We start from the raw sequence: 25,801 nt of genomic DNA, 5'->3' as shown, positions 1-25,801 counted from the left end.
AAATCAGCCACATATAATAGACACCCTGGTAGAATTAGCTCATATCTGCTATGTTATGATATATGCCAAATGGAAGAACTATTTTTCCTCCTCTTCAGGGTCTCAGTGATGGATGAACTTATTGAAAATGCTATTTTTGTTGGAAAAAATTAACTTTGAACATTTTATCATCCTATTTGCTAATGTTGACTATTCTTAGTGTTTCTACCATTTGTTAATGCTTTTCTTCATTTTGAACAATGGATTATGGATGCATTTGCCTGAATTTTTTTTTTTTTTTTGTCGTATTGTTTCCATTAAGTATGGTTGTATTAAAGAGTAGGCAAATGTTCAAATGTTCATGGAGCAAATATTACGTGGAACATTTTGTAGCCTGTTGTAGATGGTTCTAAGGAAATAATTAGTTTTAAAAATTTTTCTGCAGATAATAACACTGAAGGGGATGCATAATTACTAGAAAAGAATGTATGTCCTAGACCCAAAGGGTACATAAAGCATACTGTTTTTGATGAGACATTTGTAACTAAAGCTACTGACTCAGCAGCAGTCATTGTCTGGAAATTAGTATACTGTGGCCATTTTGCATTCCATCCACTCCCTTCCATTACTCTTCATAAACTAAAACCTGTTATTCACCCATATACTCACCACAGTCATGAATCTTCCACTTTCTTTGACATGTTAAACCAGTTTCTTCCATCTTCTAATTTCATCATCTGTTTATCAGCCTACACTCCTTCTGTAGCCCTTGATTCATCTCACCTCATTTTATGAATGCTAATTGTTTTACTTTGTTTAATTTCTTCCTTTTTGTTTTTCATGTTCTACTTTTTAAATTCATCCTCTAACTTCTCTACATCCTGTATTGCACATTTTCCTTTTAGAAAGAAGTTGGGAAAATCATTAGTGTCAAGGTCTCAGGAAAGAGGATTGGTGAAGATTCTGATCTTTTTTTCTGAGTCAGGCTATTTCAGTCAGGCTAAATAGCTTGCACAGTACTGCATGGAAAATGGTTGTCACTGAGGGTTTTCATTCAGGGAAGAGATACGCGAGATGGAAAAAAATAAAACAATTGGAAGCATTAGCTGGAGGGAGTTCTAGTCTCTCTACCTTTGTATCTTTGCCATGCTCTGTGTGCTAGAAAGCTGACTTCTGTAGACTGCATCACCCCAGCTCTTTTACCATTCAGTCTCAAATTGGATTTAAACCATGGGAAGAATTGATAGATTAAATAGTGGAAGAAGAAAGAAGCCAGTGTATTCATTTATCCCCTTTTCCTCCATGCCCAACCACAGTAGTTTAGCAGGGGCTGAGCTCCTCCACCAATTGTCCCCTGCCATTGGTGCATGTGTGCCTAGACGCTTCAGTTATGTGTGACTTTTTGCAGGCACATTGTCTGCCAGTCTGTGGACTGTAGTCCACTAGGCTGCTCTGGCCATGAGGTTCTCCAGGCAAGATTACTGGAGTGGGTTGCCATGCCCTCTTCCAGGTCTACTCTGGGTTCAGTTCAGTTCAGTTCAGTCGCTCAGTCGTGTCCGACTCTCCGCGACCCCATGAATCACAGCACGCCAGGCCTCCCTGTCCATCACCAACTCCAAGAGTTCACTCAAACTCATGTCCACAGAGTCGGTGATGCCATCCAGCCATCTCATTCTCTGTCGTCCCCTTCTCCTCCCGCCCCCAACCTTTCCCAGCTTATGACCAACCTAGATAGTATATTAAAGAGCAGAGACATTACTTTGCCAACAAAGTAATGTCTAGTCAAGGCTATGGTTTTTCCCGTGGTCATGTATGGATGTGAGAGTTGGACTGTGAAGAAGGCTGATCGCCGAAGAATTGATGCTTTTGAACTGTGGTGCTGGAGAAGACTCTTGAAAGTCCCTTGTACTGCAAGGAGATCCAACCAGTCCATTCTAAAGGAGATCAATCCTGGGTGTTCATTGGAAGGACTGATGCTAAAGCTGAAACTGCAATACTTTGGCCACCTCATGCGACGAGTTGACTCACTACTCTGGGTAGGTGGCTTTTTTTCCTTCATTACAGTTTTCACCAGCTTCTGGTAACAGAGTTAGGAAAGGACTTAATCTATCATCAGTTCCTTAGCCACACTTCTGTAAATTATATTGAGAAAATAATATAATCACTTATACAAAGACTGACTTCTTTCAATTATCATTAAAAGAATGTGTTCCCTGTTTACTATAGGAAACTTGGCTGACACAGAAAGACTGGAAGCGTTTAAAAGTAATGAAAGGAGTTAGACTAATTTTGTTATGTGTCAAGTGTGAAGGAATGTGAAACTTTATTGGGGCAATGACACCAAAATTAAGAAAAATGGAAAGTCTTAAAATATATTAAAAATCAAAACATGATATAATTTAACATCAATGTTTTATTTGATATGTATACTGATTTTAAAGTTTTATGACATTAGGCTTCCAAGCTGTAAGTGTAGAGTTAGGGTCAGGTTGACTTTATTGGATCATTGAGGTTTTTCAAACAATACGTAAATTCTTATAACCAAAAGAAAAAAAAAATCAATATTCAAGCTACTCTGTAATTTTAATTCCTTCATAAAAATAACTATATAATTTGGTGGTTACATTCTATGAATTTTGTTCTTCTCTTAAAAATATTTATAATAGTTTTTAAATGAAAAAAGTAAAAATTGCTCTGTATAATACTTTAAAATATCACTTATATCCTTGAAGTAAATCTTAGAGAAAAAATAAGAAAAAACACAGAATATCAGTAGTAAAATTTCTATTTAAGTACTAACCGTAATTTCTATTTAAGATCAAACCTTTGTTATTGTTATTCAGCCACTAAGTAATGTCCAACTCTTTGTGACGCCATGAACTGCAGCATGCCTGGCTTCCCTGTCCTTCACTATCTCCCAGAGTCTACTCAAACTCATGTCCATTGAGTTGTTGATGCCATCCAACCGTCTCCTCTCGTCCCCTTCTTTTGTCCTCAATTTTTCCCAGCATCAGGGTCTTTTCCAGTGATTTGGCTTTTCTCATCAAGTGGTCAAGGCATTAGAGCTTCAGCATAAGTCCTTCCAATGAATATTCAGGTTGATCTGAATCTGCCATTATTTCAATGCAATATCTTACCCCAAACACCAACTATGAGATTTTAAACCAACCAAAGATGAGTTCTGTGTTATTGGTTCATTTTGTTCTTAAGTATTAAACTAGGTTAGTCCAAAATATAAAATTAGATTGATATTATCCAGGAATGTAATTATTTAGCATGATAAATAATATTAAAAAAAATGAATAATCAAGAGTATTGTAATAGAGTACCTCCAACTGTGAGGCAACAGTTAAGCTGAAAGCATATTCTGTACTTTCAATTTTTCTGTTTATTGTAATTACTAAGAACCTAATCAGGATTGCGGAGAAGGCAATGGCAAGCCACTTCAGAAAATCCCATGGATGGAGAAGCCTGGTAGGCTGCAGTCCGTGGGGTCGCTAAGGGTCGGACATGACTGAGAGACTTCACTTTCACTTTTCACTTTCACACATTGGAGAAGGAAATGGCAACCCACTCCAGTGTTCTTGCCTGGAGAATCCCAGGGAAGGGGGGGCCTGGTGGGCTTCCGTCTATGGGGTCACACAGAGTTGGACACGACTGAAGTGACTTAGCAGCAGCAGCTGCAATCAGGATTGCATCCAACTAAACTAACAGGGAAAAACTTCACAAAGGAATATTTCTTTATTTTTGCCAAATATCAACTTCTTTCTTCTGATACAGGTAGTCTATGAAATAAAAATTAGGAGCCTAGTGCTTGAGTGGAATGCTGGAACAGTACAATAAACAATGCTGTTACACAGAATAGAGGCCTAATCAAAGAAAGCAGCTTTAAAATAGTTTTTAAATATATAATAAGTACCTGTTAAACTGCAGCCCACACAACACTTCTGTTTTTTCTGTCTTTTGTGTGTCTGCTGAATACCTGTAAAATGAAAGTTTCTTTGCATTTAGTTTTTGCATTTTTCTTTTAATTAAACAAAGGCAGTTTTATGTTTGAAAGGGGAGTCATCTTATTTTTCTCTTAAAAAGGATAACCATTATCATTTTGAGAAAACATTGACTATGATTTTTTTTCATAAAATCAATCATATCTTAGTAAGAATTTGTTTGTTATATGTTTCCCTTACAACATCACATTTCATATTTATGTATATGTATATAGTTTATTTTGTCAGCTCTACTAACTACCAAATTACATTGCAAGACATCTTTTTGTTGCTCTGTATTATGTATATGTATATAAAATACATATATGTATACACTATGCAAATATATTGTGGGCTTCCCTGGTGTTTAAAATGGTAAAGAACTTGCCTGCAATGTAGGAGACCTGGGTTCAATCCCTGGGTCAGGAAGATACCTTGCAGAAGGGAATCACTACCCACTACAGTATTCTTTTGTGCAGAATTCCATGGATAGAGGAGCCTGGTGGGCTGCAGTCCATGGGGATGCAAACAGTGAGACACAACTGAGCGACTAACACACACTTGCATATTTATTACAGATATGTTATAGATACACACACATATTTATGTACACATGTATATACATATCTATAAGGTAAAAATAAGTAAATATACAACCCAAAATAAGCAATTTTACTTTTCTCATTCTAAATCAGGAACATTTCTCATAACAAAATATATAAGGCTCAGAATACCTTATTTACTCCCAGTATAGTCTGAACTCTTCATGAATTGATGGAAAAATAAGCGTAGCATTCATTCATTTATGCTTATCATTTATCAGTTAATAAATAGGAATTTTTTCACAGAAACTTTTTCAAATAACTCTTGTGAAGAAATTTTAGGTTCTAAATAAGAAATGAAGGCATACTGCCAAGTTATGAGCCAAACCCTGGAAAATGCAATATGTAAAGGTTTTTGTTTGTTTTGCTCTCTTTTGTTTTTCTTAATTTTTATTGGCATTGTTTGTGGTGTTAGGGAACACATCACTATCTCTTAGTAGCTTGTTGGAGCCACTATATTGTACAGAGGTGTGAGACGAGATTTCATAGTTGGTGTTTTTACTTCATTTATTTTCTCTAGAAGAGAGACTCTGATGGCTGTGTTTAATGCTTGTGGTTTGGGAAATAAGCATGCATACCCAAAGAAAAGACCTGAAGTGAGCTTTTAAAGGCACTAGTGATAGTCCTATTCTTTGTCAATATCACATAAGGAATTGAATCAAACAGATGGTCACTGGGCCAATGGACTACTTTTCTTCACTTTGACCTAACTTTTCTATGTGCTTTGTACATTCAGCTATGTGCCATTCTTCTCTGAAATAAGAGTTCACCTTTCTGATCTCTATTTACTTATATGACTATCTGATAACAGGGTTTCTGGTGGGCAATTTAGAAGTGGCAAATTTGCCCTTACCGTAAATTGTCCTGGGTCTGAAAATGATATTAATGGAACTGATTTCAAGTAATTACATAAAATGATTTTCACATGGAGCTTAAGAAATTAGTCCCATTGTTTTAAATGCTTGTGTTAGTTTACTAAGGCTGCCATAGACTTGGAGGATTAAAACACAAAAGTGTATTTTCTCATAGTTCTAGAGGTTGGAAGTTCCAGATCAAGATGTTGGCAGGCCTGGTTTCTCCTGAGGCCTCTCCCTTTGGCTTGTGTTAAACTGTCTTCTTGCTGTGCCTTCACGTGGCCTTTTCTCAGTATGTGAACACCCCCGATGTTGCTCTCTTCTTATAAGAACACTGTTATATTGAACTAAGGTCCCACTCATCGGACCTTCATTTATCCTCACTTACTTCTTTAAAGGCCCTATCTTTAAATACAGGGATATTGAGGTCTAGGGATTCAACATATGAATTTTGAGAGGACACAATACAGTTCATAACCACACTTTCCCTCACTAGGATGGCTTTCTCTAAGTCATAGCTAGTAGCTGAAGTGGCAAAGAACTCAGAAGCCAGGAAATCCGAATTAGATTTAAATACCGATATCTTCATTTACTAGTTTTTATTTTTCCCATCCTCTCTGGTCAAATTACTTGTTTTCCAGTTTTTATCTTAGCTTTTTTATCTTAAAGTGGGGTCAACTATTTCATAATGGAGCTGTTTTGTGTACTAAATGAATAGGTGTACAAAGTTGACATCTTTCTACAGGGTTTCTCAGTCTCGGAACTATTGATGCTTGGGCCTGATAACTCTTCCTTCTGGGAAGAGAATTGCCTCCTCTACTCATTGAGAACCAAAGGCCTATTTTCTGGCACCCATGGGCTGAATAAATGTCAACTTTAGTTACTTATTGAACAGACTATGCTACTTTTGAGATGCTAAAAGACAAGTTCCTTCAATAATTTCACTTTTTGTATAGAAGTTAATCAAATCTCTGGTGGACTGAGATTGTTTTAAAGTGGTGATTAATTTTTGTACCCCTAATTAATGATGTAATTACTTTCTTGTCATCTAAGGAAATCTGAGTTGAATATTTCTAAGACTCATTTTTTCTGAAAATGTTTATTTTATTTTGGAAAGTTTCAAGCAAACACATGTTTTGAAAGATTGTTTTGATGATCACATATCACCAAGAGTCATCCAATTATTAACATTTTGCCATATTTGTTTATCTTTATGAAATGAACTTGTATAACTGAAGGGGGAGAATGGGCATAGCTTATATAAACGACTCAGACATAATTCATTTTGGTAAAATGTCCTATTCTTCATCTTTCTTTATCCAATTCTAGTTACGACTGTGGCAATGGGCTCCATATCTGGGAGTTACATGGATAATTCACTTTGAGTTTCTGATCAAAGTGTGCACATCTGAATTTTTCATAATTTTTTTACATCCTTCATATGCATAGTCTGTTCTGAGATGGATTTCTGACTAGACACTACATTATTTATAGTAGTCAGTGAGTCTTATTTCTTTTGTTTCTACATTTTCCCCCATCATATTTGGCCCACCTGAGTAAAATAGCAAATTATTAGATCAAAATTGCTGCTTCGAGTTAATAATATAAATTTACCCAGCATTTAAAAAGTAAGATTATAACCTCCCTGGAAAAAGTGAATTATATTTTAAGTTTTTTAGTTTTTCAGTGACTGTTGAATATAAAACATTAATTCTGTCCTTAAAATCTAATCTATAAAAAAGTATATATTAAGTACCTTTTTTCATTAATGAGCATTTTGCAGTATTTCTAAAAGTAAATCTGAAAATTTATATTGAGAAATATTTTGGAATGTTTGTGTAAATTAGGCAATTTCCATTTTCTTTATTTATTGCTTTTTAAAAAAAGAATTGAAGAAACCTCTATCACATTTTAAAATGATTTAACTCCAAACCACCAAACAAATTTATTGCATCTTATTTACCTGATAGGACCCTGGAATCTCTTGAATGAAAAATTTACTTTTGTGATGCTGAATTTACTATTTACATTTAAACCCTGTCGTTTCATGAACGTATAACTATAAAACAATTTTAATCTGCAACTAAACAAGTTTATGATAGTTAAATCTGCATGATACATTGTTATTTGTCACATTTATATTTCTCCATCCTGATCCCGGCTTATTTTGCAAGTAAAAATAGTCATAAAACCTCAGTGACTAAAATGGTTAATAGTAGTCTTATAGTCACTCTGTCTCCAGGTAGATAGATGTTTCATCCTGGATATATACTTTAGTCCATTTAAAAGTGTGAGAAAGCAGTACAGTGACCTGTGGATTTAAGGAGGATTTTATTTAAAAACAACTGGATGGAGATATACATATATATAGTTTTTAAATGTTGGATGTTATCTGTTTCTGGTGAAGCAGTCTTTACTTTTGAGCAGGACTGAATTCATTTTCTTCCCAGTGGTTGAACCAATCTAAACCTGAGCAAAGCAACTTCCTGCACTAGATCCTGCATTCTCTTAACTGGTAATAAAGAACCTTGCCGGCCTGACAGGTTGTCACAGCAATTATTCACATGAAGTTCTGTCGCAGTTGTATCTGTCAGCCCATGTAGTATTGAATATTTTAACTGGCAGTCTTCCAAGACTGAACATTAATCTTACCATCTCCTATTACAGTCCCTAATCAAGATATTCCAGGGGTGATTGCACTAACATTGTTTGAAGACTACATCTACTGGACTGATGGGAAAACCAAGTCACTCAGCCGTGCCCATAAAACCTCGGGAGCAGACAGACTCTCACTGATTAACTCATGGCATGCCATCACAGATATCCAGGTGTATCATTCTTATAGACAACCTGATGGTAATTATTCTTTCCATGATTTCCATAAATGCATCAACATCTTTTAGTAACATTCCATTTTTGTTTCCTTTATGGTTAAGGGTAAATTTATTTTTGAGAAAGATTATTAGATTTCCTTGCATGGGATAATTGTATAGAATGAATTCAGCTGATATCAAAAACTGCTTTTAAGGGATATGGTTTCAAGATCAATAAAACTGTAAGGAATTGTTGATTTGTTGAAATCATATTAAGCTAAGTGACATGAGTACATATAGCTGGAAAAGTGAATACTGCATTCTTGAAATCATTTATTTACAAAATGGTTATAGGATTCCAGTTTCTGGAGTACTAGGTGAAAGAAGCTATATTTAAGTAGTTCTGAGGATACAAAAATGAGAACTGTATCAAGCATATGTCTAGTATGAATTCTATCAGGCCATATGGAATAAAGTTTTGACTATATTGCTGAAAACATACATTTGGCTTAGAAAAGAAAGCTACTGTACTATCAGATGTAGATCATCATTTCATTATTTTATTTTACATTTATATTTCTAATCCTATGTATATAGTCATCCAAAATACTTCTAGTCTCTTTATTTTTCTGATGGACACTTTTTTCCTACTAAGATACTCACTATAGTAGAAATGCATTCTTAAAATTATTTAATGGTAAAATAAATGTCATAGGATAATGAGTAGAATTTGTAGTAAAATAAAATTATATTTATAATATTAATGAGTTCTTGATTATGACATTCTATTAAAATACATGTTATGAAACTCAAATGTCTTATTTCTAATTGTGTATTATATTATTGATCTTGATTATCATGCTTTTTTTGTTTCTTATTTATAGTCTCCAAACACCTCTGTATGATAAATAATGGAGGTTGCAGTCATCTGTGCCTTTTAGCCCCTGGAAAGAGTCACACCTGCGCATGTCCCACCAACTTCTATCTTGCAGCTGATAACAGGACTTGCTTATCCAACTGCACAGCCAGTCAGGTGAGTGAACCTCTAGAAATCAGTTCATGGCATGTATGAGCAAATTGTTATAAAGGTTCCGCCTGAGTTTTGTTTACCTGAACCATTTTTGAAACATCATTTTTTTTTGGTTTGGTATAACATCAGATAAACATCTCATACATTATAGAATGGGCCACAGAGTAAGGGGAAAACAATTTGATGCATATTGTTAAAATGGGACTTTCAGTTCAGTTCAGTCACTCAGTCGTGTCCAACTCTTTGCGACCCCATGAATCACAGCACGCCAGGCCTCCCTGTCCATCACCAACTCCCGGAGTTCACTCAAACTCATGTCCACAGAGTCGGTGATGCCATCCAGCCATCTCATTCTCTGTCGTCCCCGTCTCCTCCCGCCCCCAACCTTTTCCAGCATCAGAGTCTTTTCCAGTGAGTCAACTCGTTGCATGAGGTGGCCAAAGTATTGGAGTTTCAGCTTTAGCATCAGTCCTTCCAATGAACACCCAGGATTGATCTCCTTTAGAATGGACTGGTTGGATCTCCTTGCAGTCCAAGGGACTCTCAAGAGTCTTCTCCAGCACAGGAAGTACAAATAGAGTTCAACTGGAAGACAAAAAACATGGAGACCATTCTTACACTGACCTGAATTGAATAACAATGCAAATCATGAGTGAATATAGGAGAATGTCCTATAGCAGAATCATGAGGAGATTTGACCTATTCCAAGATGCCAGGGTGATTGAGGCATAGGTTAAGGATAAGATATATGCAGTGTAAACAAAAAAGAAAAAAATATTCCCTAGGTAATCTGCTCTGTATCACCGTCTCTACCCCTGTCTCATTCCACAGAGTAAGTGGTATGGAAAAGACAGTTTTTATAGTATTTTCTAGATATTTTTATTTAAAAATTATATGATCTAAATAATTTCCTTCTGAAATCTTTTTCTTCAAAATGTAATAATTTTCAGTATATTTCAGAAGTTATTTTTTCTACTTAATGGCAATTACATAGACTTAGCTCTTTTACTTCCAGAATTTGAAGAAAACTCCTATGGCATAATAGCATTTGATTTTAATATTTGAGTAACTACCTTGTTTAAGACAAAATTGTCGAAAACATCATCATGTGATTCCTTTTAAAAGTGAATAAATTTATTCTTAGGATTCTGTCTTTTGAATGTGTTTGTTTTCCAATTCTAGCAGTGGCAGTGGCATTATGGCAAAAGACTGAATTTCTCTTAGGGTGTGCTTATTTTCAAAAAGAGAAGCTAATCCTAGCTCAACTTGCCTCTTAAGTTATGTCTATGAGGATCATCCATTAAAGAACTACACAAATGAAAAGATAGAACCTCTCAGCAGTATGTATAGTGGTTAAGGGAACAGACTCTGAAGCCAGACTCAATATGATGATAACCCTGACTGCTTTAAGTAAGCTGAATTATTTAATATCTTGGCTTTATTACTTCTTGAAGACTCAGTTTTTTCATCTTTTAAATGGAAATGATACTATTTCCACGCATGTGTTATAAAGATCACATGGGAAAAGTTAAGTGTTGCTGTTCTTACCTTAGCCCTACAGTGCAGCTGGAATATACTTGAGTATATGTGCAGTTAGTGTGAGCTGCCATCCGGAGCGTCTGATGTCTAGTTGAAAACATATGTTACAATCTCTGTTTTATTTGCAAAAAAATGTGTCACTTTAATTATAATCTTACATAAGCGAAGTTCATTTCTTTTATAGATCTAAAAATTTGTCACTATGAGAGATAAAATAAGAAACCTGAGGTAAAATGAAAGAGAGAAGTCACTCTTTAAAGAAAAAAATTAAATATAAGTTCAGTTAATTTTGCTTAATTTAGACACATTTTCAGTTTAACCTCTGGATTCTTCTGAAATAACCTTTATTCTCTTGATTTGGAGCTGATCAGAGTCCCTCTATTGAGGCCCAACACTGAAGTTGTAGGTGCCTTTTAAGAGGAATGACGCCTGCCTAAGCCCCTTACAATGTGGTGAGCCTCCTTAGCCAACTGAAAATAAAGCCAAAGGATGCTTCACACACAAATGAAAATCTTCAACATCAAAGCATACTTTAGTAAAATCTGAGCTTTGTTGTAGTCAGAAAAACAGTAAGATGTTTCAAATTCAGTTCAGTTCAGTGACTCAGCCGTGTCCAACTCTTTGTGACTCCGTGGACTGCAGCATGCCCGGCTTCCCTGTCCATCACAAACTCCTAGAGCTTGCTCAAACTCATGTCCATTGAGTTGGTGATGTTCAAATTCCTAAGATAGTAAAACCTAGAATTATATATACTCAATGGCAAAAAGTCTGATTAGTCAATTCAATGAAAACAAATGAACCTAGAAAAGTATTACTCATATAACTAAATTGCTTCTCAATTTGGCATCAGTGGTTATATGACTGAGATATTTATAATTTTTCAAATACTTCCAATAGTGTTTTGCATGAATTTAAAAAACCAACAATAGCAAGGCAGAACAGTGACAACAGAACATCATGGATCAGATATCTTTGTTTTCAGTACTTCCTGAATAAAACCAGTTATCACTTTGTCTCATTTTTAAGAAAAAAGTTAATGAAGACTAACATTTCAGCTGCACTGTCAATGAGTGGCTGTCCCTATAAGTCTTGTGGTTTGCAGTCATTTTATCATCAATTCTTTTTTGATATAATAGGAGGAAAAAAAGATATACTGTATACTACTTGCAGAAAAATCAATTCATATAAATACCATATTTAGTGAGGTAAATTTTCAAATGAAGCAGATAATTTGTGCACTTCAGAATCATATCTTTAAGCATTTTGATAAAACTATTGCATTTTATACGTATCTTACTAAGGGATTTTTTATTTGTCATCATTGAGTGGCTGCAGCCAATTATACATGCCCAAATATCATTGATTTCAAAGAAAAATAGGCAAATCACAGCAATAAAAATTCTGTTAGGATTTAAAATGAACATATGAAAATCTGATAAAAAATCAAAATTAGGTCCCATTCTTCTAGTATAAATCCCTTCAAATATTATATTTAAATCTTTTTAATTAGAACATTTTAATAAATTTAAATGAATTTACTTATTTTTAGTGGTGACATTGCCTATTTTGAGTAAATTTCACTACATGTAGTAATTACATTTTATCCATGTATCCATTTTAGTAGGAACATTTAGATTTTTTATAGCTTCTTCTTGTGCATAATTGGCATTCTGCCATTTATTTTATGAAGATATTAGTCTTAGAGAGCATTTACCATGAAGAATGTTTTGTATTTATATTTAGCATTTATCTTTTTAAAGTAACTATATTTAAGTATGAAAAAAACACCCAGACACAAAATAGAAGAAATCTTCCTCTGAGACTAATGAATAAAATGATGTAGTTTATCATAAGAAATAAAACTAAATATATTTTAGCCTGGCCTTCCCTTAACTCAAAACCTTTTTATGTCCTTATTAAAAATGAAATGGTGAGCACAATCATCATGCTGTATATCATTCCAAGAGTGGGTGTTTATTTAAACCAGAAATATTTAGTAAGATTAAAAAGATGCGTTTAAGTATTTTTTAAATCTTTATTAGAGGGGCTTGGAATATACTCAGAAGACTTGAAATCATCTTACTAATGGACTTTGATAAACTGCAATGACTGGAAATGTTTACAGTTCAGGGCAATTGGTTTCAGAGTTAGCCTTATATCCCCAGCAATTATTATCTATAATAGTAATATTCTTCCTCTGGTAATTTATGAAAACCACAAGAAACATGACCACAGGCTAAGTAAATATGGGAAACTCAGTTAAACTGGGAGATGTTCACTTGGATTCAGTGCTCTGTTCCCTCTTAAACTGCCACTGGGGGGTGGGACTTACTCTTTTATTAATATATATATTAATAATATATGTATGTGTGTGTTAATCACTCAGTTGTGTCCAAATCTTTGCGATCCCACGGACTATAGCCCATCAGGCTCCTTTGTTCACAGGATTTTCCAGGCAAGAATACAGGAGTGGGTTGCCATTCCCCTTTCCAAGGGATCTTCCAGATCTAGCGATTGAACCTGGGTATCTTGCATTGCAGGCAGATTCTTTACCTATATTTGTATGTAGGCTTCATGGATATCCAGTGAATATTCATGAATCAGCTCCAGAATATCAGACAGTTTCAGTAAAGGCTTGCATCAAATTCTGCCTTACTTAAAGACAACATCAATATTTAAAATGAGCAAACTTTAGCTTGCTAATCCATTTTCATTAGAGAAAATTAAACCTAGGTTATATATTTCTGTGTTACAAATCTGTCTGGCATGCAACATGCTAAGATAAATGCCACCTTGCTTTTAGTCACTCACATGGGAATTGCGATAGAATTTGTTTTCCTTTTGAGAAGGAATAAATTTTAGAAAATATCTTAATATTTTCAATTTCAGAAGAAGAAAAAATTTGAAGTGCTAGAATAAATCTATTGAGTGTATTGACTTTTTTCATGGCAACTATTTATGATACATGTGCTTTGTATATGGAACATGATTTTCTTTAGTTTCTTCTATCTTATGAGTATACACTGTAACTAAATATTGCTGACAAAAGGACACGGTTGTGGGCTGAGATCATTAAGAAATAAATTGACTGAGCTTTCTTGGTCACTGTCTATAGTTGGCCAGTAGAGAAGTTAGTAGGAACAATGTTTAAAATTAATTAAATTTGCTAAATTAAATTAGTTAAATTAATTCAATTTAACAAAAATGAATTCAACTCAATACCTTTTCCTGATATCTCTGATGATTTTTAGCCATATTCAGTGTTCAGTAAACTTTTTATGTAGAGAGTCAGAAAATAACTATTTTAGGCTTTGTAAATCACATGGTCACTGTAGGAGCTATTAAACTGTTGTGGTGGTGAAAAGCATCCATAAACAATATGTAAATTCGTGAGCATGTCTGTGATAAGGATACCTCAGGAGGTTTTCTTGAACAATGTGCTTTTCTCACTGGTCTTTTTGCTCTTGCTGTGCATTTATTCCCTATGGTGGAATGGTCTAAGGCTACTACAGTTCTTGTTTGCAGCAGGAGGGTAGGCTAGGCTGCTGTGTCCTGGTGAGTTTTTAAAATATCCATTATACATGAGTTGAGTTCTACAATCTTTATTTTTTTCATTTTCTCAAAGTTTCGCTGCAAAACTGATAAATGTATTCCATTCTGGTGGAAATGTGACACCGTGGATGACTGTGGTGATGGATCCGATGAACCAGACGATTGTCGTGAGTACACTGGCATATGTAGGAACTTAGAATTCAGAGCTCCTTAAATTCCCCCACCTGAAAAACAGAAGCAAGATCGTAAGTTTTGGCTTCTGATAGTTTTGCAAAATTTGAGTAGAAAGGTTTTATATGTCCCGAGTTAAAAATGTAGCAAAAATTCTGGCATTATCTTGTGTATGTCTCTGATCATTATTGCATTTACAGTGTCACCATCAGCAATTTGGTTAGTTTTCACTTTCTTGATTGTTTTTTTTACTTGGAGAATAACTAAACTCTTCATGTAATGATCAACAAAGTAAAAATCATCATGATTTTGACTTGATATAACATTAAGTTAGAAACAAAATGGGCAGGTTTTCAGAATGCCACTCAATGACTGAAATCTTGCCTTTAAAGGCCACAGCCTTTCAACTTTCCTGTCAGTATTAAAAATACTGAAAAGGCTGTAAAAGTCAAATTTTTCCAATATAAGTCATTAGTTGGCTCTTAGGCAATTGACAGTGCTCTTAATAGTTGCCTTAAAGTGGCTACCAATTATATCTTTAAATTTGACAATCATCAGCTTGGTTAGGTGCTTTTTATTTATTTATTTATATCTATCTTTAGTAACCTAAGATAGATAATCAAGAGACTTTTTAATAAAGTCTAATAGACTTTTTATTAAAAGACTTTTTAATAAAGTTTTTTAAAAACTTTTATTTTATTTTTAAAATGAAACCTTTAAATAGACAATCAGGAGACTTTACCCTGATAGTCTTTTATAATTCACACCACAGGTCACTCCAATACTGTCCTGACAAATTGAAGATGCTTGCAGTCAATCATGATAATTCCCTCAACATCCCAGTGGATTGTTGCCATGATTTGGTCTTGACAGTTGAATTCAAAATCAACATCCCTGCACTAAAGAAAGACAAAGCATTGTCTTAGTGAAAGCTAGATATTTTCTGCTATAGAACTCTCCACCAAATAATTACAAAGCTGTTTCGAAGTTAAGGCCTCTAGATGGTTACTTGAATGAGCTATATTCCATCTCTTTGGTCACAACCAAGTGTATCAAACATTTGAAGATTTTGTCACATATTTTATTTATATGTTTGCAAGCAGTAATAATATTTTCAGTGGGAAGGAGAAAAGCATTAAATAATATATTCAGTGAGAAGGAAAAAAGTCACTTTCTATTATTATTTTTCTTTTTCTGAAAAGTTCATTAGCCTTTGATTTTTTTAAATATAGTTTTTGTTTTCACTATGATGGACAACATATGAAGAGAAGTATCTATGTGGCATAGGTATACAATTATGTATGAATCACTTTTTTAAGTTATTGAATTAAAAAGAATCAAGAATCAAGGAATAAGAAATTATGGTTGAGATTGAGATTTACATATTGAAATGTATTAATTTTCTCACAATAAAGTAAACTTTCCTGTGATATAGTAAAATAAATACAACTTATTTTTGTAATTTGCAGAAATACACAATTAGTTAGTTTAGTTCTCATATTAAGGTGACCTTTCTGGGCCAGTTTTACTGAAGTGTTTTTTTAAAGACTTATCCCATAATGACCTGCAGATTAAGTCAACACCTCCCCTTCTGAAATATTTACCACTCCTGAACTCTTATTTTAATCTTGACTGAGATTTCATGTTGTACCCATACTGATATGAAAAATAAACTACATATTTAGTATAGCAAACTTTTTATATTTATCCACTTTCAGAATATTTGGTGAACAAATATAACTTTAATGTCTTTCAAGAGGAACTGAAAAGACATCTGGTATCTAAGAGTCTCTGGATGATCCTTATCCTGATTAAATACCAATACTACATGTTTTTATTGGTGATATCTCAGTGATCTTTTAGTAAATGACCTATTACTTAGAGTTTACGGGGTAACAGCACTGAACGTCTGTAGGCATGACACATTATTTTGAGAGCCATGGTGTGGTGGAAAATGATATACCTGATACTGTGGCATGCTTATTAATAGGATTCATTTCTGAGTAGCTGCATTATAAAAATGTGCAGGTATTAATAACCACTGACAATACTGATAATTTCACCTGAAAAAAACAGAGAAGCTTGATTACAGGTTCACATACTTTCAAACTTCGATAATATTATTTATGTAAATGAAGTTAAAGTGAGGCATCAAGAATTCTCTGGCATCATAAGTTTGTAGTTATACATCCTATAGTACTCCAAAATATCAAGGATCATTCTAGAGACTAATTTAAAGGTCACATAGGCTTCTCAGTTATTTAACAGGCAGTGAAACTCCTTTAACAGTTAAACCCAACTTATGCAAAGGTTTTGGACAACATTATTTATAATGGGCAGGATAACTGTGGGAATGAAGAAGATGGAAGGGACTGTCATAAGTTATTTCAAAATGTTCTGTTTTGTCTTACTTATGACTCTGAACTGAAATTGATCTAAAAATTGCTATCATACACCATAAAGTTATAAAATAAAGAAAAATACAACAGCAATTATGGGCAAAGAAACATTGAAGGAATTCATATATGAAGCAACAGGGAATAGAGGAAATAATTTAGAGAAAAATAATTTAGAGAAAATTAAGCATCACCCAATTTAAACATTAGTGTGATTAATTAATAAATGTTGTAAACTGAAGGTAAATGACTTCCCACACTTTAGAACTTGCTTCTATGGAAGCCATGCATATATTAAGAGTTTCTTTAATGTTAAGAAAAATTTAATTAATATTTTAATTATTTATAGTGGCATAATTTATTTTCCAAAGAAAGTTCTAAATATAATTTATTAATGTGTGATTGACTGATTTGAACTAATAGCATATTATTAATCTCGAAGTCAGTGATTATTAACATACATAAAGATCATCAGTCAAAAGATAAGTGTTTGTTGTAAGCAACATAGTCTGTGAGAAGACTTCAGAGTCAGACATGGATTTAAACTTCAACTCTGGTACTTGAAAATTGTATATTCTTGGGTGAATTATTAGTATCATGAGACTTACTTCCCTCATTTATAAAGTGAACATGGTGATGCCAGGATGAGAAAGTGTTAGTCACTCAGCCATGTCTGAATCTTTGCAACCCATGGACTGTAGCCTGCCAGGGTTCTCTGTCCATGGGATTTCCCAGGCAAGAATACTGGAATGGGTAGCCATCTGTTTCTCCTGGGGATCTTCCCAAACCAGGGATCAAACCCGGATTTCCAGCATTGCAGGCAGATTCCTTACTGTCTGAGCTACCAGGGTAATGCCAAGGTGACAAGGTTATGATGAAATTCAGTTAGTAACTGCATGTGAGAAAGATCCTAGCCCACTGCCTCACACAAACTAGATATTCAGTGGTTCCTACCTTGTTGTTATTATTACTTATATAAAACCAAAGAATATAGCAAAAATTGCTTTATCCTTTAGTGTTAGTTAGTGTTAGTCACTCAGTCATGCCTGACTGTTTGCGACCCCATGGACTGCAGCCCACCAGGCTCCTCTGTCCATGAGATTTTCCAGGCAAGGATACTGGAGTGGGTTGCCATAATATGTATTATATATAAAAATCTTTACTAGTTATAAGATATTGTCCTTTACTAGTTATATCTTATAGTTATAAATATATTTATAATATATAAATATTAGTAGGATTATAGAAATAAATATCAACAATTTTTATTTAAAATATGTAGTTATAGAAAGCATTTGCTTTAAATAATGCTGGGGAATATGTATTGAGGACAGATGTTCCTCTATTAACATATTATAGGCAGGAAAGCGATCAAAGGGAAATAATTTTTTTAAGGGATATTGAAATAACTTTTAAAAAATTTACAGTAAATTGTGTTCTGCCATTTAACCTCCCAATACATGTCTTTGAAATGAAGAGATATTTAAATGTTTTTCAATAACATATATATTTACATTTATATGTTGTTAATATCTTTGTTCTTACTGTTAGTTTATAAAATGCAATCTGGAGGCCACCTGAGTTGATCAAAGCTTAACTGCACTTCTGAATCCAATAGCTTTTTGGCTGTGAGACAGTCATATTGTGCTCTAGGATATGTATAATATAGTAAATAGTATATATATGTATATATGTATTATAGATCGATCTATCTATCTAGATTTTCTGTTGAATGCCAGAAAAACTCTGTTATAAGACTCATGAGCTAAGGTTGTCATTCCATGATACCTGTATGTTTCCTCTTATAGCCGAATTTAAATGTCAGCCTGGCCGATTTCAGTGTGGAACTGGGCTCTGTGCTCTGCCTGCTTTCATCTGTGATGGAGAGAATGACTGTGGGGACAATTCTGATGAACTCAACTGTGGTAGGTGATTATATTCTTAGCTATTGAACATGAATTGAAATCTTAACTGATTATGTTTGCACTGGTTTAAATTCAGATACAGACTTTAACGCACATTTTTCATTCTTTTTATCTTTTAGACACACATGTCTGCCTCTCAGGTCAGTTCAAGTGTACCAAGAACCAGAAATGCATCCCAGTAAACCTCAGATGTAATGGGCAAGATGACTGTGGGGATGAGGAAGATGAAAGGGACTGTCGTAAGTCACCTCTAAGTGCTCTGTCTTATGTCTCTCAACTGAAATTGCTCTAAAAATTATTATTGTTCATCATAAATATATACTGTGTAGAAAATACAACTGCAATGATGGGAAAATAATTCCACATAGATATCTATAGGGATGGATTATTTAAGAAATGCTATATAAAATTAAATAGAAAATTTAAATTTCTATTTTTTTAATAGAAAATTTAAAAAGCTACCTGGAAATTATGACAAACACAAGGAAACATGCATTCATCCACATCATTCTTAAGAGAAGCAGCAAAAACAAATTATCAGTGATTATAGTGCTTTTCTAAAAATAATTTTTTACCACAGGGATGGCGGAGCCTGGTCGGCTGCCGTCTATGGGGTCGCACAGAGTCGGACACGACTGAAGCGACTTAGCAGCAGCAGCAGCAGCTACATGTAATTTTCTTCTGTTGATTTATTTAGTTACTTGAAATCAACACCATTTTCATTAGGGATTGCTTTTTCCTAGTAATAATATATTGAGTGTATGAAAAGAAACAAAAATCTGGGCAAAATAACTGAACAAAATTTCTTATTAAAAACTAAATAATGCTCCTCCTAAAATATCTTAACAAGGTACTTAAAAAAACAATTGTAAAATGTTTTTAATTCTGTTCACCTCTTATTTCAATATCTCATGAAAAATAAATATACATAAAATGGAAGGCAGAACAGTTTACATCATATGCATATGTGCCCATAGGCAGGCAGGCACATACACACACTCAGGATCTGAGCCATAGAGCACCTGTCAAGTTCAAACTTTCAACAGAACTGCTGTCAACATTTCTGTCTTGCTGAGGTTTTATTTTATTCCTCTAAAACTTTTATCAGTAAATAATGTTCAGTCATCCAGCAATTTGATTAAAATGGTGCATTCAGAATAAAGTCAGTACCAGTTCTTTATGGTTAGCCATTCTAGAAGCTGATCTATTAAACTGACGAAGATTTGTGAAGCAGTTTATACTTTCAGTCAGATGTTCGCCTCATCTCTCAAAATCTCAGCACAACTAGAGGTTTTAATAAATTCTATGCTTTTTATTCTCATTCACTAATATCTTCTGATTTATGTCTTTTCCTGTTTATAAAAATGTGTCTGTGTAAAGTCTTAAATTTATCTGAAAAAACATATTTTGAAAAAAACCTGAATTCTTTATTGTTATGTTAGTTTCAAGATATTTAATCAAGGGTAGGGTGGTTTTGAAAACTCTTATTTTTATCAAATGCATCATTGACGAAATATGTTTTATTTATTTCTACTGGAATAGATAATAGGAATACATTACACATAATTAAAAGTTAAAACTTATCACCTTCAGGGCCTTATTAATTAAGAGAAGATAAAATTTCAATTGATTAACTTAAAATTTATTTAATTTTTTAAAAATTAAAACATCTATTCTTGTCCAAAGCTGCATTTTAATAGATGCTTTCCTTTTAAGCTGAAAACAGCTGTTCTCCAGACTACTTCCAATGTAAAACTACCAAACATTGCATTTCCAAGCTGTGGGTTTGTGATGAGGATCCGGACTGTGCAGACGCATCAGATGAGGCTAACTGTGGTGAGTGTTTTGTGACCATGGATCTTACTTATTGTATTTATCTCATCATCTGAGATGGCCAGAGTGAGGTGAATTTGAACACAGTTCTGATACAACTAGGGTATAAAAGAGTCCCTAAAAGTTTTATCCCTGTGTTCTCAGAGTCAGTAACCTCAGGTTAGCCATTTTCTAAAAAGCATGGAGGGTTAAGGCAGAAGGATAAGTATTGTTTTAGCATCAATCAAAACTTTCTAAAAAGGTGGATCTAAACGGTAAGATAGAACTATCATCTTATGTTAGCACATGCACATGCTATTAGCATTTAATGAATAGAAACAATGAAACTATTTTCTTATTGTTCTGCTGCAACTGTCACTTCAGTCGTGTCCAACTCTGTGCGACCCCAGAGACAGCAGCCTGCCAAGCTCCCCCGTCCCTGGGATTCTCAAGGCAAGAACACTGGAGTGGGTTGCCATTTCCTTCTCCAATGCATGAAAGTGAAAAGTAAAAGTGAAGTCACTCAGTCGGGTCCGACTCTTAGCGACCCAATGGACTGCAGCCTACCAGGCTCCTATGTCCATGGGATTTTCCAGGCAAGAGTACTGGAGTGGGTTGCCATTGCCTTCTCCATCTTATTGTTCTAGACTTCACTTTTCTCCTTAAATGTCATATAATTTTTCTTTAATCCAATGATTATCGTTCATTCTTAAACATGGTGGGGGAAAAGAAAAAATATAATAAAAGCATTTTCTTGTTTCAGTAGATGACAGCAATCACTTAAAATAGCATGTTTCTAAAACATTAATATTTTCACTTAAAGTTAGTTGTTTTATTTATAATTTATTATTACTTATTAACATTGCAGAAATAAAGAAATATGTCTTCATTTTGTTTAATGTCTTTTATTCTATCTTGAAAATGTGAAACAGAAAATGAAAGTTATTGTTATGTGTAACTCATTTTTATCAACATCTAGTAAACATTAATTGATGCTAATCGCTTTAGGTGAATCCAGCAAACTTTTCATTTTGGGGGAGGCAAAAAAACATTTAATATAGTAATTGACTAGAAAAGACAAATTTTGTCTAAACTAAAGATAAAACTTGCAATCTTCTAAGACAAAATTGTCTTAAATATATTGTCTAGATTCAACCTTACTCTTTCACTCTTCTAGGAGAAATCAACATAATGAAAAGCCTTTAGGTTTCATTATATTGAAAAAAAAATTAATGAGTTGCATGGATAATCACAAGCAATATTGTGTCTTTCAGAGTTGTTGTTGTTGTTGTTTAATATTGTCTCCTGTGTCTTCAGGACATGCAACCACTGTGGCTTATTCATTTTATAGTATTATAAAACCACCATTCATCACTTTTGTGGAATTGGTCTTCCTAATCAACTCAAATGGCCTCAAACTACATCCATCACCAGTTTGTCTATAATAGTCATCAATTTTGCAGACTATTTTGCAGACTAGTGTACATTACTGGCTATTTTACTCTGTCGTCTTTTGTATTTTTGTTTACCAAGCGAACACGAAATAGTGACTTATATTACCTATCTGAATAATTTACTGAGTGAAATTTTTTTGTCCTATATTTTATTCTTCTTCCTCACTTTGATGTGATTTAACTGTTTTGGAACATTATATTTTTCAAACTGATAATTATTAATCATCATCATCATCTTAATGCCTGTTATTTATGTGATATCCATTGCATGGCCCAAGAAATGTGTTCAGAGCTTTGCAGTGATTATTTAAAGTCTTTATTATCCCTATTTCATGGATGAGAAAAATGAAAGCCAGGAGTAACTTGCCTCAAATTGCAGAGCTAACAAATAGTAGAAAGGGAACTTGAATGCAAAGTTATTTGACATGAAAGCATCTGCTCTATGAACATAGCATGAATCCACCTCATTTTTTCTATATAAAGAAAAAGATATTTAAGTATTTTCTGTTATAAATTTATATAGAATTCTCCTAGCCACAATTACTGCTTTAAGTTCTAGACCATTATAAAAATACTTAACATACATACAGAAATAAGAAGATAGATTGAAGAAGGGTTACCATTTAATTTGTCTTAAACCCACTCTAAAATGTTATTGTGGACAAGTGCTAATTTAATTAAAAGAAACTTCATCATATTTTAGTATGGCATTTGTCAATCCTTATTTTACAAGGAGCTAAAACACCAACTTTTCCCTTCTTCTGTCTTCAATACATATAGAAATGCAATGTATTTTTGCTAATTCTGTTAACACCCTGGTGGGATAGTTCGCTTTTGATGCTTTATTGAGTCAGAAAGAAATGTATCACTTCTTAAAGATTAACCCTATCATGCCAAGGCCTTTTTATTTGAATTTGAGTTACATGTTTCTTTGTGGGAGAGAATGCACCTTGCCTCGAAGTAGGGTCGAGCTTCCCTATTGCACATTAAGTGGACTAGCAGAATGAATCATAGGCTTGCAATAAGTATGATTAAGGAAATGTTGCAACACCTCCATGTGCAACCAGTTTTTATTGCAATTGCTTTCTGTATTTTCTTAGCCCTGTGCTTAGTTTAGGGGGAGATTCTATTTTACTCTTGGAGATCACCTAGCCCTTACATCCTATTTTTCAACACCAATATTTGTATTTATCTATAGCTTTATATCTAACTGGCTTCTGTCAGTTCCAAAGTTCCAGTATGATAGTTTGTTCTAACTTGACGTAAATTAAACTGTTTTTTTTTCTTTTAACTGTAAATAAGAACAGTGTAGAAGCACACATACAAGTAAACGATGTATACATGTTAAATAGGGAAATAAATAACCAGTAATGTGTAAATAGTTTAAAAATTATTTGATTTTTAGTATATTTACCAAAATACTACATATCTATTGCATTCAGCCCAGTGTAATTTTTGAGATCTTGAGTGCTTGCAAATTTAACAACTAATATTCAATATGTAAAAAATTGTATGGTAATCATTTCTATATTAGCATAAAGAGATTTTGAATCACTTTGAATACATGTGGATTAACTATATTAATAATTTAAGAGTCTTTTCCAGTACTCTAGTCATGGTGAGATTTTAAACTTAAAAATTAAATTAACTATATAGTTTCCCAACTTAGTACACCTAGTTTTGGAGATGATTGAATTTAAATCCATGAAAGCTACATTTGGCACATTTGGATTTAAATCAGAAAATATTTTTTAAACATCTTTTAATTGTATTTCTGTGTAAATATAGATTTATATGTATACTGCCTTCACAGTCATAGCAAATGACTTATCTATCTTATCATCAGGTTCCACACTAGCAGATATGAGGGCTGACTGTCCTAAATCCCTTTTGGGTACCAAGGGAATATTGTAGTGGTAACTTTATTTTGTGAGTTGCTAATAGTTAGAAAATTACTTCTTTTTGCCCAAAGTTGTTTATTCTTTCCTCATTCTGTGCTCAAAGATAAACAAACTTTTAAAAATAAGTGTGTAGATATACACACTTTTACTAGACTCTTGGAAGGCTGTTAACTGTGTATTACAACATTAGATCAATGCCACATTTGAAACCCTGACCACAACAAGTGGATTACTCCAATTGTGGCAGCTCTGGGGTGTTCATTCGGAATCTTAGTTTCAAACTTCCTCCACCTTCTGCCTGCCATTTTCTCTTTAAGGAATAAAATACAGATTTCGGGATTTGACAGATCTGTACTAGATTCATACTTCTGCTCTGTTACCTGAGTTGAAAAGTTTCTACAATTTGACTCTGATAAGATGATATAAAAATATGTCTTTCCATTATGTTCTATCTTCCTGATTTATAGTTTAGAATCTCCATTTCCTAGAACCCTAGGAAACATTGTCTTCATCAGTTTTCTGTGTGAGATGTCCTGGTCAATTCTGTACTCACCACTCCACTCTCTGGAATCAGCTCTTTGTGCAGGAACATAGCTCCTCCCTGTGATTGCCTTTCCTACTTTCTTCTCTTGTCTCCTACATCATTTACCTTATTTAAAATTCTGTGTCATCAAAGAATCTTGCTTTCACATTGGTTCAGAGTCCTTTGCTGCTTTTGAGCCATCTTGATTTATAACCAACCTGCTGCTTGGTTAATTATATTTATTAATGAATTTGTTATAATCACACTAGCTGGGGCTTGTGAGAGGAATTTGGGTTTCCCATAGTAGCCTTGTACTTTCCACAGCCTGGATTTCAAACGTGATGCTGAACACACTCAAACCAAAAGGCAGAATCTGTCAATGCTTGCTTTTATTTTCCCTTTAATGTTTGTTGAAGAAATTTGAATTGGGTCCTCAAGCTATGAGAATATAATGGAAAAAAAAAAAAGACATTTTTAAAGTAAAGAGAGTACATGTTAAATTATAAGCTATTCCAAACATACAGACTTGTACAAAAAGTTATACAGTTATATACCATGTACCATTTTTAATAGATTTTAACATTTGGCCTAACCTGTCTCTTAAAGCATCCAAATCCCACAATAACAACTTATACCCATCTCTATACTTCCCCTTTCCCTTCCTCCCCTTGTCCTGAAGTAGTCAATATCATTTGAATGTATTTTTTTAAATTTACCATATTAGTATGCATTTATTAATATGTACCTAATTGTTTATAGTATTGAGGGACTGATGTTGAAGCTGAAACTCCAATACTTTGGCCACCTGATGCGGAGAGCTGACTCATTTGAAAAGACCCTGATTCTGGGAAAGATTGAGGGCAGGAGGAGAAGGGGATGACAGAGGATGAGATGGTTGGATGGCATCACCGACACAATGGATATGGGTTTTGGGTAAACTCCAGGAGTTGGTGATGGACAGGGGGGCCTGGCGTGCTGCAGTTCATGGGGTCGCAGAGTCGGACACGACTGAGCGACTGAACTGAACTGAAAAGTTTATAAAAGATGGTATTATGTTTTCTATATTAATTTGAAGCTTAAGGTATTTTAGTAGTATAGTATGTTCATGTGAATAATATATTTCCATATAAAGATAATTTCTACATATTTCAATTATTACAGATTTGTTGGCAAATAAAGTACAAAAGCGGGGAAGGAAATGGCAACCCTCTCCAGTATTCTTGCCTAGAGAATCCCGTGGACAGAGGAGCCTGGTGGGCTGCTG

General features: G+C 33.9%; 1 protein-coding gene across 1 annotated transcript in view; it reads left to right on the top strand.

Annotated features, from left to right (window-relative positions):
- Positions 1-25,801, top strand: part of LRP1B (LDL receptor related protein 1B) — a 2,241,805-nt gene that overhangs the window by 1,959,069 nt on the left and 256,935 nt on the right. Inside the window, exons 61-66 of the mRNA XM_088842364.1 lie at positions 8,089-8,277; positions 9,119-9,267; positions 14,429-14,522; positions 18,731-18,847; positions 18,967-19,086; positions 20,564-20,683. Coding sequence (XP_088698490.1) covers positions 8,089-8,277; positions 9,119-9,267; positions 14,429-14,522; positions 18,731-18,847; positions 18,967-19,086; positions 20,564-20,683 — 789 coding nt within the window. The remainder of the gene's footprint in view (positions 1-8,088; positions 8,278-9,118; positions 9,268-14,428; positions 14,523-18,730; positions 18,848-18,966; positions 19,087-20,563; positions 20,684-25,801) is intronic.

This window comes from Moschus berezovskii, chromosome 2 (genome assembly GCF_049115385.1).
Source record: "Moschus berezovskii isolate FMDL1 chromosome 2, NW_MosBer_1.0, whole genome shotgun sequence".
Lineage (NCBI taxonomy): Eukaryota > Metazoa > Chordata > Mammalia > Artiodactyla > Moschidae > Moschus > Moschus berezovskii.
The sequence above is the reverse complement of the archived record's forward strand: the minus strand, read 5'-3'. Positions and strand labels throughout refer to the sequence as shown.